Source organism: Convolutriloba macropyga, chromosome 2 (assembly GCF_964194025.1).
Source record: "Convolutriloba macropyga chromosome 2, txConMacr16.3, whole genome shotgun sequence".
Lineage (NCBI taxonomy): Eukaryota > Metazoa > Xenacoelomorpha > Acoela > Convolutidae > Convolutriloba > Convolutriloba macropyga.
In genome coordinates this window covers 59194890-59210868 of record NC_134469.1, presented here as the reverse complement: position 1 = coordinate 59210868, position 15979 = coordinate 59194890, and the positions used below count along the sequence as shown (strand labels likewise).

General features: G+C 36.7%; 2 protein-coding genes across 4 annotated transcripts in view; both read left to right on the top strand.

Annotated features, from left to right (window-relative positions):
• Positions 1 to 15979, top strand: part of LOC142334557 (methyltransferase-like protein 27) — a 28792-nt gene that overhangs the window by 1080 nt on the left and 11733 nt on the right. The window contains exon 2 of the mRNA XM_075382680.1: positions 5663 to 5846. Within this exon, the coding sequence (XP_075238795.1) occupies positions 5678 to 5846 (169 nt within the window). The 5' untranslated portion in view covers positions 5663 to 5677. The remainder of the gene's footprint in view (positions 1 to 5662; positions 5847 to 15979) is intronic.
• The window catches only part of LOC142334555 (calpain-B-like), a 199209-nt gene continuing 194667 nt past the window's right edge, over positions 11438 to 15979 (top strand). For 2 of the 3 annotated variants that reach the window (XM_075382676.1, XM_075382675.1), the window contains exon 1: positions 11444 to 11458. The gene's annotated coding sequence lies outside the window, so the exon portion shown is untranslated. Of the gene's footprint in view, positions 11459 to 15979 lie in introns of all 3 variants that reach the window. The other variant, XM_075382678.1, reaches the window with a different exon arrangement.

The window sequence follows — 15979 nt, the reverse complement described above, 5'->3', positions numbered from 1 at the left end:
ATTTATGAGGACAGAATGAACCATTTAAACGATCATTTAGCATTTTTTCCTCAAAGGAGAATTTCAATTACGTTATGGATGTAGAGATAACTGTCGGAATTCGTCTAGTACATCTGCTTTTTACGAGTCGATGAGGAGTTTTGGAGCTGTGTCTGTCTTTGTTGAGGAAACTATAACATTTTTTTAAATAATTTTACCAAAATGCACAATTATGTACTACAGACTGTTACAAAAAAAAGTTAAGGTAATTTGAGGTAATTTCACTTTTACAGGATTAATTTGTATTTTACCCTAACTCAAGTTAAGGTAAAGCTAAGGAAAAAGTTTTAATTTAATTTCACCTTGACAACGTTTTTACTTAACTATTTTAGTGTGAAGTTCAAATTTAAAACTTGCAATTCTTGGCATATTGTTGTCTCGATTTTTTTGAACGTTCGCTAGCGTTTCAACCTAAAGAAATTTGCTACATACTTAGTCCCCTAAGTTGCAACGCAAGTGAACGTTCGAAAAATTTTCATTATGCAAAAGAACAACAAAGTACTCATCTCTGCGCGTGTTAAACTTGAACTTTGACCTTTGAAACGTTCGATAGCGTTGCAACTTTATGGGACTAGCTGTAAATCCAAAGCGGTGGATTGGGACATATTAACCACGCGCACAAATTCAGAACACGTATAGTCAGTCCCAAAAATTTGCAACGCTATCAAACGTTTCAAAGGTCAAAGTTCAAATATAAAACAAGCAGATATCTGCATTTATGATATTCATTTCTATGTCAGACGTTTTTCGAACGTTCGCTTGCGTTGCAACTTTATGGGACTTACTATTTTTATTCACCGCACGTATAGTGTGTGCCAAAAAGTTGAAATAAGCGAACGTTTCAAAAGCAGCAGGTTGGAGTTCAAAGGTCAAAGTTCAAATTTAAAACATGCAGAAAGAATTGAAGAATAGAAGCTTAATGGAAAAAAATCGTTGCCATTCAAATGACCAATTTGATGCTCACTTGCCTGTTTTTGACGTTTTCGAACGTTCGCTTATTTCAACTTTATGGGACAGACTATATAGTCTGTCCCATAAAGTTGAATTAAGCGAACATTCGAAAAATGCCAAAAACGTGCAATTGAGCATCAATATGCTCATTTGAATGTCAACGTTTTCTCCATTTAGTTTTCTTTCATCATTTTTTCTACATGTTTTAAATTTGCACTTTGACCTTTGAACTCTAACCTAAGGCTTTTGAAACATTCGCTTATTTCAACTTTATGGGACACGCTAGCGCGTCCCATAAAGTTGAAATAAGCGAACGTTTCCAAAGGCACAGAACTGATTTCAAAGGTCAAAGTTCAAATTTAACACATGTAGAAATAATTGATGAATGGAAGTTTAATGGAAAAAACGTTGCCATTCAAATGACCAATTGATGCTAAATTGCATGTTTTTGACGTTTTCGAACGTTCGCTTATTTCAACTTTATGGGACAGACTATACATAACGCAGAATTTTCCCAAACACGATCTGAGCTGTTTGTTTTCATAAATCTACGCGAGGTAAGTTTGTTTTTCTCATATTCCAAACCAAAATGACATCTTAGGGATGTGCGTTTTGGACTGACCACTGTCCAATGTGTGTGTGTGTGTTTTTTTGTGTGTATGTGTGTGTTTTTGTGTGTGTATGTGTGGGTAAGCGCGCGCGGCGTGTGTGTGTGTGTGTGTTTGTTTGTGTGTGAGTGTTGTTTTGTGTGTGCATGTGTGTGTGTTTGTTTTATTGTGTGTATGTGTTCGTGTGTTTTGTGTGTGTGTGCGTGCGTGCGCGGGCGTGTGAGTGCGTGTAAGTGTACGTTTGTGTGTGCTTTTGTGTGTGTAAGTGTGGGTAAGCGCGCGCGGTCGTGTTTGTGTGTGTGTGTGCGCGTTCGTGTGTGCGTGCGTGTGTGTGTGTGTGTGTGTGTGTGTGTGTTTGTGTGTGGGTATGTGTGTGTTTTTGTGTGTGTGTGTATGTGTTTGTTTTTGTGTGTGTGTGTGTGTTTGTGTGTGTGCATGTGTGTAAGTGTGTGTGTGTGTGTTTGTTTGCGCGCACGTCTTTGTGTGTGTGCTTTCGTGCGTATGTTTGTGCGTGTGTGTGGGTGTGTGTGTGTGTGTGTAAGTGTGTTTTTTTGAGTGTGTGTATGTGTGTGTTTTTTTGTTTTTTTGTGTGTGTATATATGTGTGTGTTTTTGTGTAGGTGTGTGTGTGTTTTTCTGTGTGTATATGTGAGTGTGTGTTTTTGTGTGTATGTATGTGTGTGCGCGCGTGTGTGCGTTCGTACGTGTGTGTGTGCGTGTGTGTGTATGTAAGTGTGTGTGTTTTGAGTGTATTTGTGTGTTTTTGTGTGTGTTTTTTGTGTGTGTATATATGTGTGTGTGTTTTTGTGTAGGTGTGTGTGTGTTTGTGTGTGTGTGTATGTGTGTTTTTGTGTGTGTATGTGTGGGTAAGCGCGCGCGGGCGTGTTTGTGTGTGTGTGCGTTTCTGTGTTTGTGTGTGTGTGTATGTGCGCGCGTTCGTGTGTGTGCGTGCGTGTGTGTGTTTGTGTGTGGGTATGTATGTTTTTGTGTGTGTGTGTATATGTTTGTTTTTGTGTGTGTATGTGTGTGTGTTTTTGTGTGTGTGCATGTGTGTAAGGGTGTGTGTGTGTGTGTTTGTTTGCGCGCACGTCTTTGTGTGTGTGCTTTCGTGCGTATGTTTGTGCGTGTGTGTGTGTGTGTGTGTGTGTGTGTGTGTGTGTGTAAGTGTGTGTTTTTGAGTGTGTGTATGTGTTTGTTTTTGTGTGTTTTTTGTGTATATATGTGTGTGTTTTTGTGTAGGTGTGTGTTTTTCTGTGTGTGTATGTGAGTGTGTGTTTTTGTGTGTATATGTGTGCGCACGTGAGCGGGCGTGTTTGTGTGTAAGTGTGCGTGCGTGCGTTTGTGCGTGCGTGCGCGTGTGTGCGTGTTTGCGTGTGTGTGTGTGTGTGGGTATGTGTTTGTTTTTGTGTGTTTGTGTGCGTCTGTGTGTGTTCGGGCGTGTGTGTGCGTGCGTGTGTGTGTGGGTGTGAGTTTGTGTGGGTGTGTGTGTGTGCGTAATTGTGTGTGTGTGTGTGTGTTTGGGTGTGGGTGTGTGTGTGTGCTTGTGTGCGCATGTGTGTGTAACCGGGCGTGCGTGTGCGTGTGTGTGTGTGCGTGTGCGTGTGTGTGTGTTGTGTGTTTGCGTTGTGTGTGTGTGTTGTGTGTTTGTGTGTTGTGTGTGTTGTGTGTGGGTGTACGTTTGTGTGTGTGTGTGTGTGTGTGTGTGTGTTGTGTGTGTGTTTGTTTGTAAGGGGGTCAAAATTGTTTGTTTTGCGTCAAATAGCCTTTGTTTCGTTTACTTTTTGTTTTTGCTGCGTTTTTTTATCTTTTCGCCTTCAAAAAACTCGAAGCTTTTTTGCGATGCAAATTATGAGTAAGAAATTTTAGCTTGTGATTAAGACACACCGTCAAAACAGCTCCTGAAGCGTTCATTCCACAAGAAATTGACAAGAATTTCAATGGAAACAGATTTATCGGATCTTTTCTGTTTTTGCCCCCCACGTCCATTTGCACCCCACTTACACGTGTTATAGCATATTGTTTGCATTTTATACAATTACATATACAATTATGCACAAACAGCATTTACAATTTAACTATGCAACGAACTTTTGAAATTAACACATTTACAGTAATTCAAATCGGTTTGCTTATAATGTAAGCATACAAATAATGCTAATGCCTGTTTTTACTATTTTTCCCTTATCTTCCATAGGAGTGACTTTATGACTAATTTCTTTGACAACCGGTTAAAAAATGCATCGAATCTTGTACCAGTGCCGGCAATTTGTTTTGCCTAAATTGAAGAATCTGTAAGGACGAAAAGTACGTATTTGTGGGGGTGCAAACAGACTGGTTATATAGGATTGGGGGGACAGAAAAGATCCGATTTATCAAATAAGTTCTTATGAAGAGCAGCGAAGCGATAGATTTGGATTTAGATTTGGATTTTCAGAAAAAAAGAACAGTCAAAAAGGCGCTAAGTGAGTATTTTTCAAAATTTTAATTATTTTTTCTCTTTTCAATTTTACATAGGTAATTTTGTATAATTAAGTAAACTTAAATTTTGATTCTATATACCATGGGCGTTATGCTAATAATTAATGATTCATTAAGATAAAAACTACTCTTCTATAACGTTTCCAATAAAGTTGAATTAAGCGAACGTTTCAAAAGCCACAGATTAGAATTCGAAGACCAAAGATCAAAATTAAAACATGTAGAAAAAATTGATGAATAGAAGCTTAATGGAAAAAAACGTTGACAGTATTCAAATGACCAACTTGATGCTCACTTGCCTGTTTTTCTTGTTTTTGAACGTTTGCTTATTTCAACTTTATGGGACAGACTATATCTGATCTTAATACATTGCACATACATACACGTAAAATCGTCGTAAAAAGGTTTTGACCTATAGTAAGGCTCATAAAGTTGCAACGGAAGCGAACGTTCGAAAAGCTCGGGGCATGCAAATGGGCAGTGCTTTGCTAGATATCTGCATGTTTTAAATTTGAACTTTGACCTTTGAAACGTTCGATAGCAACTTTATGGGACTGACTATATTTTATTTGTGAAAATTTACTCGACGTAAGTGCGTTTTGTTGTTCAGAAGCCTTAGAGTTCGTTTGTATAGCCTGTCACATAAAGTTGAAATAGGTGAACGTTCGAAAAACGCCAAAAACTTGCAATTGAGCATCAATATGCTCAATTGAACTCCAACGTTTTCTCCATTAAGTTTTCATTCATCAATTTTTTCTACATGTTTTAAATTTCAACTATGACCTTTGAATTCTAAACCGTGGCTTTTGAAACGTTCGCTTATTTCAACTTTATGGGACACGCTATAGTTTAGTAGCAGTTGTAAAAAGGGGGGATGATTTCCGAAAACCACTTACTTACAATTACTTCGTGGTCAAATTTTCTTTGCTAGTTGTTTATCGTTATTTGTGTATTTTTGTTAACGGGATTCACAGATATTATTTTGCGAATGGATGGCAAGTTAGAATATAAACTACTTTCATTAGAGTTGAGTCTTTTTAACTATGGAAGCTCTTGAAATTTAATTCAAAATTCTACATTGTTTTTTCCTCGGCGTCTTTCCCAGACAAGGGCCTTAATATAATTCGATAGCCGTAATGAAGTGAATTAATGAAGAAGTGAAGTAGCCTAAGAGACGAAATAAGTGAGCTTGAAATAATTATTTATTTAAATGTGAAAACATGTAATTTTAAACACCCACTTGATTAATGTTGCGATCGAAATTTAGCCTAGGTATCTGCCGTTGATCTTCAGGTATCTTTCATTGAACCTACTTTATTTAGCCAAAAACGACGAATGCGCCTATGTTTTTTGCAAGTTCCGTCGTTTTTTTTTTGATAATAGATATTAATATTACAATTTTGATACTGAAATTCATACACGAATGAAAGCTTCTGTATTGTCTTTTTGAAAGCTGAACATATCAAATATTTTTCTACATTTGAAATCGACGATGTTGAAGTTTTCTTGCAAATTTTGCCCTTCGGTTTGATCAAGGAACCGAAAAGCCCAAACAAAAAAAATGCCCGTTTACATTTTTGATTCCAGATTTGCGGAGAAGTAATGACTTCATTTGACGAGGTTGACAAAATTGACGACGCCAAGAACTCGGCTGAGGAATTGAATTACTATGAGCGGACAGCAGGAGACTATGAGAGGAGAGTGAAATCGATCAACTTCCAAGCTTCCGAGCTATGTTTTAAGGCTCTCAAGGTGTTTGAGGAGGAAACTGGTGAGTCCTTTATTTGTCCCCAGTAATTCCGGGAAAATCCTAGGAAACTTGAAAGCAAGGTGCGTGAATCGCATTAAAAAATTTTACTCAACTAACCGAGTTAAGTTATGAGTAAAGATCGTTGCAGGATTTTTCGAGAAAAGAAACTCTTATGTTCAACAATTGTGCCTTTTTCCAATTGTTGCCCCAGGAAAGCATAATGCCATAGTTCAGAACTTTTTTGTTGTTTTTTACGCGATTTGTTTATAAAGAATACACAAGATAGATTCCGCAGTTACATGAGAACTTCTGCAATTATGCGTATTTTAGCAAGCTTTAGCTCAGGGTTTTTAAGTGACTTAAACAGCAGGTTAAAAGTCACCAAATTTTTGGTTTTGCTATACCCGGGTCGAGTAGGAGTGGTTAAATGTTTTTTTTTGACAAAACCCTACAGTGCGATGCATCGCCGTGCAAGTATTTTGTTTAATAATTTCTCACAAGTTGAACAATCGACTTCAGAAACTTGAAAGACAAAATTTTGTCAAGTAAGTGATTAAAACAGGTCCAAAAATTATACTTTGAGTTAAATTTTGACACTCATCTAAGATGAAAAACCTCTCTAAATTCACGAATCTAATACATTAAATGTAAGTCGCACTTGAACGCAATGGTTAACAACGCTCTTATCTTCACGTGTTTTAGCGATCTTTAAACATGCAGCCTACACGACCATGTTTAAGTGCCTGATCTGTAAATGTTTTTCGCTCATTAAGCATACGGCTCAGCAAAAACAAGCGAGACAAAAAGCCATCGACCAATTTTCGTATGTAGCCACAACGGATAGACAACAGTAACAGGCGTCGGTAGTGCAAGGGATTAGACTTGTGGCTATGCAACGAGGGGCATGGGTTCGAGACCGAGTCGGTACGAAAAAAGGCCTCTTTTTTGTCTCAAAACTGGTGAATCTTGTTTTTCATCCACTACTGTGTTTCTTTCTTGCTCTCTTCTTTAATTCCCTGTAGTGCAAGGGATTATACCTGTGGCTGTCAAGCAATGGACATGGGTTCAAGCCCAAGTAGGAGCGGAAAATGATGTATAATGTACTCGGAATTAAATTTGGGATTTGGTTGTCCTTTTCTTCCCTTCTTCGTTTCTTTGTTTTTTAAATTTATATATTCATTTTGTTGTTTATTTATTCCTTCATCTTTTATGCTTTTCTCCATTTTTTTCTCTCCCCCTCATCTAATATATTGAATGTATATTGCACTTGAGCGCAATGGTTAACAGCACTACTATCGTCAGATGTTTAGCGACCCTTAAACATTCAGCATACCCCACCACCACGCTTGAGCGTCTAATCTGTAATTGTGTTTTGCTCATTAAGCATACAGCTTAGCAAAAAGAAGCGAGACAAAAAAGTCATTGATGAAAACTTTGCATATATAGCCAGTTCAACAGACAACCGCAACGGGCTTCGGTAGCGCAAGGGGATTAGACTACGGCTGTGAAGCGAGGGTCATGGATTCGAGCCCATGTAGGGAAGGAAAAGGATTTATAATTTACTGGGATAAAAATGGTGAGTTGATTGTCTTTTTCTTCCCTTCTTCATTTCTTTGCTTTTATTTGTTACTTGTATCCTCTTTTTGTTCTTTCTTTATTCCTTCATCTTTTGTTTCTTTCTCCATTTCATTCTCTCCCTCTCATGTGTTATATTAAATGTAAGTTGCACTTGAACGCAACGGTTATCACCGCTCCAGCTTCTCCTTTTTTTGCTCAAAAATGGTGAATCTTGTTTTCGCTCTTTCTCCCTTCTTTATTTCCATTTTTATTTATTCTTCTATATCTAATATATTAAATGTAAGTTGCACTTAAACGCTATGGTTAACAACGCTCCTATATTCACATGTTTTAACGATTCTTAAGCATGCAGCCTACATGACCATGCCTAAGTGCCTGATCTGCAAATGTTTTTTTTTGCTCATTAGCATACGGCTTAGCAAAAACAAGCGAGACGAAAAGCCATCGACCAATATTTTTCGAATGTATCCAGTTCAATAGACAACAGAAACAGGCGTCGGTAGCGCAATGGATTAGGCCTGTGGCTGCGAAGAGAGGGGCGTGGGTTCGATCCCGAGTCGTGGAGGAAAAGGATGCATCGTTTAATGGGATAAAAAATTGGTGAGTTGGTTGTCTTTTCTTCCCCTCTTCATTTCTTTGTTTTTTTTTGTTACTTGTGTCTTCTTTTCATTCTTTTTTTATTCCTTTATCTTTTCTTTCTTTCTCCATTTCTTTCTCTCCCTCTCATCTAATATATTAATATGTAAAATGTAAGTCGCACTTGAACGCAATGGTTAACAACGCTCCTATCTTCGTGTTTTAGCGATCCTTAAACATGCAGACTACACGACCATGCTTAAGTGCCTGATCTGTAAATGTTTTTCCGCTCATTAAGCATACGGCTTAGCAAAAACAAGCGAGACAAAAAACCATCGACCAATTATCGTATGTAGCCACAACGGATAAACAACAGTAACAGCCGTCGGTAGTGCAAGGGATTAGACTTGTGGCTGTGAATTGAGGGGCATGGGTTCGAGACCGAGTCGGTACGAAAAAAGGCCTCTTTTTTGTCTCAAAAATGGTGAATCTTTTTTTTCATCCACTACTGTGTTTCTTTCTTGCTTCCTTCTTTAATTCCCTATAGTGGAAGGGATTATACCTGTGGTTGTCAAGCGATGGACATGGGTTCAAACCCAAGTAGGAGCGGAAAATGATGTATAATGTACTCGGAATTAAATTTGGGATTTGGTTGTCCTTTTCTTCCGTTCTTCGTTTCTTTGTTTTTTAAATTTATATATTCATTTTGTTGTTTATTTATTCCTTCATCTTTTATTCTTTTCTCCATTTTTTTCTCTCCCCCTCATCTAATATATTGAATGTAAATTGCACTTGAGCGCAATGGTTAACAGCACTACTATCGTCAGATGTTTAACGACCCTTAAACATTCAGCATACCCCACCACCACGCTTGAGCGTTTATTCTGTAATTGTGTTTTGCTCATTAAGCATACAGCTTAGCAAAAAGAAGCGAGACAAAAAAGTCATTGATGAAAACTTTGCATATATAGCCAGTTCAACAGACAACCGCAACGGGCTTCGGTAGCGCAAGGGGATTAGACTACGGCTGTGAAGCGAGGGTCATGGATTCGAGCCCATGTAGGGAAGGAAAAGGATTTATAATTTACTGGGATAAAAATGGTGAGTTGATTGTCTTTTTCTTCCCTTCTTCATTTCTTTGCTTTTATTTGTTACTTGTATCCTCTTTTTGTTCTTTCTTTATTCCTTCATCTTTTGTTTCTTTCTCCATTTCATTCTCTCCCTCTCATGTGTTATATTAAATGTAAGTTGCACTTGAACGCAACGGTTATCACCGCTCCAGCTTCTCCTTTTTTTTGCTCAAAAATGGTGAATCTTGTTTTCGCTCTTTCTCCCTTCTTTATTTCCATTTTTATTTATTCTTCTATATCTAATATATTAAATGTAAGTTGCACTTAAACGCTATGGTTAACAACGCTCCTATATTCACATGTTTTAACGATTCTTAAGCATGCAGCCTACATGACCATGCCTAAGTGCCTGATCTGCAAATGTTTTTTTTTGCTCATTAGCATACGGCTTAGCAAAAACAAGCGAGACGAAAAGCCATCGACCAATATTTTTCGAATGTATCCAGTTCAATAGACAACAGAAACAGGCGTCGGTAGCGCAATGGATTAGGCCTGTGGCTGGAAAGAGAGGGGCATGGGTTCGATCCCGAGTCGTGGAGGAAAAGGATGCATCGTTTAATTGGATAAAAAATTGGTGAGTTGGTTGTCTTTTCTTCCCCTCTTCATTTCTTTGTTTTTTTTTGTTACTTGTGTCTTCTTTTCATTCTTTCTTTATTCCTTTACCTTTTCTTTCTTTCTCCATTTCTTTCTCTCCCTCTCATCTAATATATTAATATATTAAATGTAAGTCGCAATTGAACGCAATGGTTAACAACGCTCCTATCTTCACGTGTTTTAGCGATCTTTAAACATGCAGACTACACGACCATGCTTAAGTGCCTGATCTGTAAATGTTTTTCCGCTCATTAAGCATACGGCTTAGCAAAAACAAGCGAGACAAAAAACCATCGACCAATTTTCGTATGTAGCCACAACGGATAGACAACAGTAACAGCCGTCGGTAGTGCAAGGGATTAGACTTGTGGCTGTGAATTGAGGGGCATGGGTTCGAGACCGAGTCGGTACGAAAAAATGCCTCTTTTTTGTCTCAAAAATGGTGAATCTTATCATCCACTACTGTGTTTCTTTCTTGCTCCCTTCTTTAATTCCCTGTAGTGCAAGGGATTATACCTGTGGCTGTCAAGCGAGGGACATGGGTTCAAGCCCAAGTAGGGCGGAAAAGGATGTATAATGTACTCGGAATTAAGTTTGGGATTTGGTTGTCCTTTTCTTCCCTTCTTCGTTTCTTTGTTTTTTAAATTTATATATTCATTTTGTTGTTTATTTATTCCTTCATCTTTTATTCCTTTCTCCATTTTTTTCTCTCCCCTCATCTAATATATTGAATGTTCTTCAAGTCGCACTTGAGCGCAATGGTTAACAGCACTACTATCGTCGGATGTTTAACGACACTTAAACATTCAGCATTCACCACCACCACGCTTAAGCGTCTAATCTGTAATTGTGTTTTGGTCATTAAGCATACAGCTTAGCAAAAAGAAGCGAGACAAAAAAAGTCATTGATGAAAACTTTGTGTATGTTGCCAGGTCAAGAGACAACCGCAACGGGCTTCGGTAGCGCAAGGGGATTAGACTATGGCTGTGAAGCGAGGGTCATGGATTCGAGCCCATATAGGGGGAGGAAAAGGATTTATAATTTACTGGGATAAAAAATGGTGATTTGATTGTCTTTTTCTTCCCGTCTTCATTTCTTTGCTTTTATTTGTTACTTGTATCCTCTTTTTGTTCTTTCTTTATTCCTTCATCTTTTGTTTCTTTCTCCATTTCATTCTCTCCCTCTCTTCTGTTATATTAAATGTAAGTCGCACTTGAACGCAACGCAACGGTTATCACCGCTCCAGCTTCTGTTTTTTGGCTCAAAAATGGTGAATCTTGTACTAAATGAATTGTCTGGCCAGATTTGAAAGTGTTTTTCTTTGCTCCGTCACTTGATCATCCTTCTCTTCTCCCCTTGTGGATAAAGTTCAGAACTCAATTTTGATCCAGTTCCGAGATGCAGATTTCCATAATTTTTGCGCACAACTTAGATAATCGCTAATGGAATCTAGCACAATAATTTTAGACTTTTACTAAAATTTAGGAACTATTTGGAACTCAGGCAGTACATCTTGTTAATCACTTGTTCCTTGAAAATTAAACAGGGTAGATGCTTTTTTGTAATGAATGAGCTTACTCGTTCATGCTTTTGAAAACGGCATATGCTTTTTTATTGTCACAATTACCAGAAATACAACTTGATAAAACGCGTAAAGCCGTTGATAGCAACTTGTCAACACAAGGCCTCCATTCTGAGCATCAAAATTAAACACTCGATAACGTAGCCTAATAGTTGTGATAAACTTATTAAATGGATTCAGAGACGAAGATGAATACTGATTCAAATCGAACAAATAATGCACGGCATGCCGATGTGATTGCTACCGTTGGTGATAAGATTGTACATAAAACTCCTCTCCATCGATACCACGGCACAGCCCCAATCACGAAAGCAGAATCAAAGAGGCAAACTTTGGATCTGTCTCCGATCAATGAAGATCAATATCGAACAGTGAAAGCGAACAGTCCGCTCTTTCATTCTCAATTCTTTCATTCAGGCTGCATAGAAAACAAAACATTGATTGCGTCATATTTCTTGAAGCTCTATTAAACATTGCTAAACATAAAAACAATAGTGCTTGATTGTTTAGAGTTCCGACAAAGTGCGCTTTAAAGAAGTAAAGTTTATATCCACCCTAGTATAATTCCCGCTTATTCTTTACGAAAAAAGCATTGTAAAAGTTTGGTAAGAAACAAAAATAAAGCTGAGTAATTTTTATTTCCTTGAACAATTATCCTTTGATTTATTAAAGAGCATTTATCAATAACCGAGGAAGAAAGTCAACAACAGGGATGGTGAGGTATCCTCCAGCGGTTTTTACTGCAACAGGTATGAGTGGTTATACTGTTTGACTAAAAAAGTTGAAGAACCATCGAAAGTAGCATGCGGATTAATAGACACGAACCAAAAACAGACACAAAAATTATTGATCTCGAAAACAAAGGTTGAAATAAACCACAGACTGAGAGCTCACAAACGTTACACAAGCATGGACTGTTATAATCTGCAATCCATCCTTTAACTCCAGAGACAGTCGAGATGTGTTGCGAAACATAGCAGTTTTTTGAAAATTTTATGAATATAAGGCTGGATGAAAACAGAACGTTACACAAGCAAGGACTCTGTTATAATCTGCAATCCACCCTTTGACTCCAGAAAGATTTGTTGCGAAAAACATTAAAGTTTTTTGAAAAATTTTGAATATAAAGCTGGACGAAAACAGAAAGCATATCATATATTACCTGGCACAGCAGCTAATGGACGCCCAAAAACGGCGATCTGCAAGTTTTTCTATTTTGACGACAAAGATAGGGTTTTTGGTGCAAAAAGGAAACTTGAGAAAATCAAGGGTCCACTAAATCTTTATATACATTAATGAAAGACTGCCTAAACATGGAGCAGAAAAAAAGTGCGGCGAAGAACACGGGAATGATTACCTCATGATAACAAAAAAAATGAACAGTGTCAGTTATGGTTAAGAATCTTTAAAACGAAACATCATTTAGAGCAGTAAATCGCGCGGATGGACTGAATAACATCCAAAATCCTGTCTTACGGGAGAGTGAACGCAACAAGCGATAATTTATGAAGGAAACGGAAACGCTCTCAATTGAAAAAGGTCAAGAAAAATTTTCCCCTGATAACAAGAGACAAATGAAAAAATAAACTCCATAGCTTGCTAATGTTACCAGCTAAAACTGAAATTTTTTTTTCTGGTTATTTAATAATTTTTTTTGCAGTAAATTTTAAAATAACCCCACAAAGTAGCTATACTAAAATGATGAGAGAGTCGGCTAGAATGTTCCTATTTATTCATTTTGCTCGCAATATTCGCAGCAAGGTGGCATGGTAGTAAGTTTAAGGCACATGTTTTCTTTCATTTTAGACTTCTCACACTGTCCTACTTCTTATTGTCCTAACAAGTTCTCAGTCCTTTTCACTCGCGATATCCGCAGTTGAATGGGAAGATGAGAAAAGATAAAATTTAGGTGTATATCTCTCGCCTTACAAAAAAAATCAAACAGTATACTCAGCAAAGACAAAAAAGATGGCAAATTTTAAAACCATTTTTAGTGGCAACATATGTTTATTGATAACCGCAGAAAATGATGACCTAAAAGATTGGCGGTCTTATTTTTTTGAAAAATTTTTTAGAATTCGAAAGTCAAAGTTTGCGATATCCGCAACATTGAAAATAAATTAAATTAGGTTAAATAAAAATTCACACTTTTTAGTTTTTCTATTGTGAAGGCCTGCGATATCCGCGATCATTCACATTCACATTCATACATTCCTTTTGATTTTTTTCTACTTTATTCTACCTTTTGTACAGTCAGGTTTTTAAATTTTAGATTCAGTTAGATTTGACCAAAATGCATTTAAAACACTGATACAAAATTAAACTCGGTAATGTGTTCAAGAAAAAATTCAAAATGATTGCAAACAAAAAAACAGAATAGTCATGCAAAAAAATCTACAAAAAATTGAACGAGTTTGAGTTGTTGATGAGACTTGGCAGAAACGTGGCTCAAGGATCAGGCTAAGACAAAGTGCATTAACCTCGATGGCTACCAGGAGATTGCTACAAGCAACCGCAATGCCTCTAAAGGAGGAGGGGGCGAGAGCTTTGTAAGGATGGATTTACCACAAAAAAATATTGAAAAATTTAGCTGTACCAGTATTCAAATTTTAACTGACAATCAACACAAAAATGGCAACTATTTTTTGTTAACAGTGATCTATATCAAATCGAATACAAGTATGAATGAAATATAGAAAACTTGTCAAATATTTTTTGAAGAACTGACTCCTGAACGGGAACAGTTGCACATTGTTTGCGGAGATTTTAACATTGACCATAGTAGCAAAACCATCAAGCTTACAAATGTAAGACATTTTTAGTTCTTACAGCAATAGGTCAAACGCTAAGTCTACTAGAGAAACTGAAAAGTCGAAAACTAATATTGACGTAGTTTACAGCTCGAGCACAGTAGAAATTGAAATCATCAAGTCTGCAGTAACTGATCACTATACTGTCCAAATAGTGTTTTCTTGTTGACAGAGATTGGGCCGTTCTTGAAAACCACTTAACTTAAGAGAAATTGCTTTTTAAATTAGGAAAAAAATTAAGCAGACTGTTGCAATTTTATGCTTTGGATTGTGATCTCGTTTTTGAAAACTTCCAAAAAGCTATCATTGAGGAAATTGACAATTATATTCCATTGAAAAAATCAAAACTTTCTCAGCAACCGAATTGGATTGACAACAGTATAATGAATTTAGCAGCCAAAAAACATTGTTTATGTTTTTTAGACACAAAAATTTAGACACAAAAATCCAGACTTTTTTAGACACAAAAATAATAAAAACAAGCAAAATTCCAGTAAAATAAGGAATAAGCTACAAAAAAAGGGAAAACTACAAAAACCGCAATGCGTCAAAGCGGTCGAGTTTAGGTCGGAATTCTTGCCAATAGAATATGGAGTGCCACAGGGCTTGGTGCTAGAACAACTGCTCCTTCTAGTTTATATGAATGATATTCTGGAGTTCTGCGGTGACTCAACTGCAATTTTGTTTGCTGACGGCGCTCTTTGGAAGGAAAATGCGTATTCAATTAAAAAAAAAATTTTCGCGTAAAAAAAATTCAAGTAAAAAAAAATTCAAGTAAAAAAAACGCACCTTGTGAATTTAAAAGCAATCGGAAAATCTTAACAAGAGAATATTGCAGAACGATGCGATCAGTCAAAAAGCGCCCTTGAAATACTTAGGAGTACAAATTGATGAAAAGTTTGTTTTAATCGGCATATCTTCGAAATATGTGCAAAAATTTGCAAATTTTCTGGTCTGTTAAGTTGAGATCAATTTTAACAAGTGCACAGCTTCTATTAAAATATAAAGTTTACGGAAATCTAATACTAAATTATGGTGTTTTAGTCTAGGGAACAAGTAGCAAGACAACACTTCTACCTCTAAAAACAAAAATAAAACAAATTGCCCGAATCATCTTCAAAAAAAGAAAACAAAGTCAACACTGCAAAATCGAGAAAAGTATAAAATGCGTTCGATCAAAGATTTGCACTTTTTTGAACTTTTTTAAAAAACTAACAGATACTTAGATTGGATTGCAAAATAAATAGTCTAAAACTTTTTATAACAAAGAAACAAATATAGTCAGTTGAGTCAAAAAGAACATCATCCCGTCTGTTAAAAAGTTCAAACGCGGTTAGTGGACTTAGCCCTAAACGACTAGGAATAAGAATAAGATATAATAAAATTCAAACCCAATTTCCTTTCAGAAGTACAAATCTTGAGTAAAAAGAATTGAAACGTTATCAGTATAGTATTAGAGATAATTATAGTAGCAATAATCAACAAATAGTTTCGTTAATATATTTAGCCGATCATTTCAAATCCTTTGCATCTTAGCATTTGACAATCTCTTTAAAATTTCTTAGTACTGTTACTGGCATCACTTGACGAGGACCATCGGAACTTTTGATGATCTATCAAGTAAGTGGCGGTTCTGTGCGGCTTGGTTTTGAAAACAATTAATTATTATTATTAGATCAATGATATCTATAGATAAAGATTTTGGATGAAGCAATACAAAATCATTGACAAATTCCATCCCAAATACTCTTCAGCAATTGCAAGCCCACTTGCAACCTTCTATCACCGGAGCAGTCAGCAATACTGTGCAAATAGGGTGACAGTTTTTGTCCAAAAAATTATCAATGAAAAGTGAAAGCCAACCTAGTTTTGTTCCTAGTGCA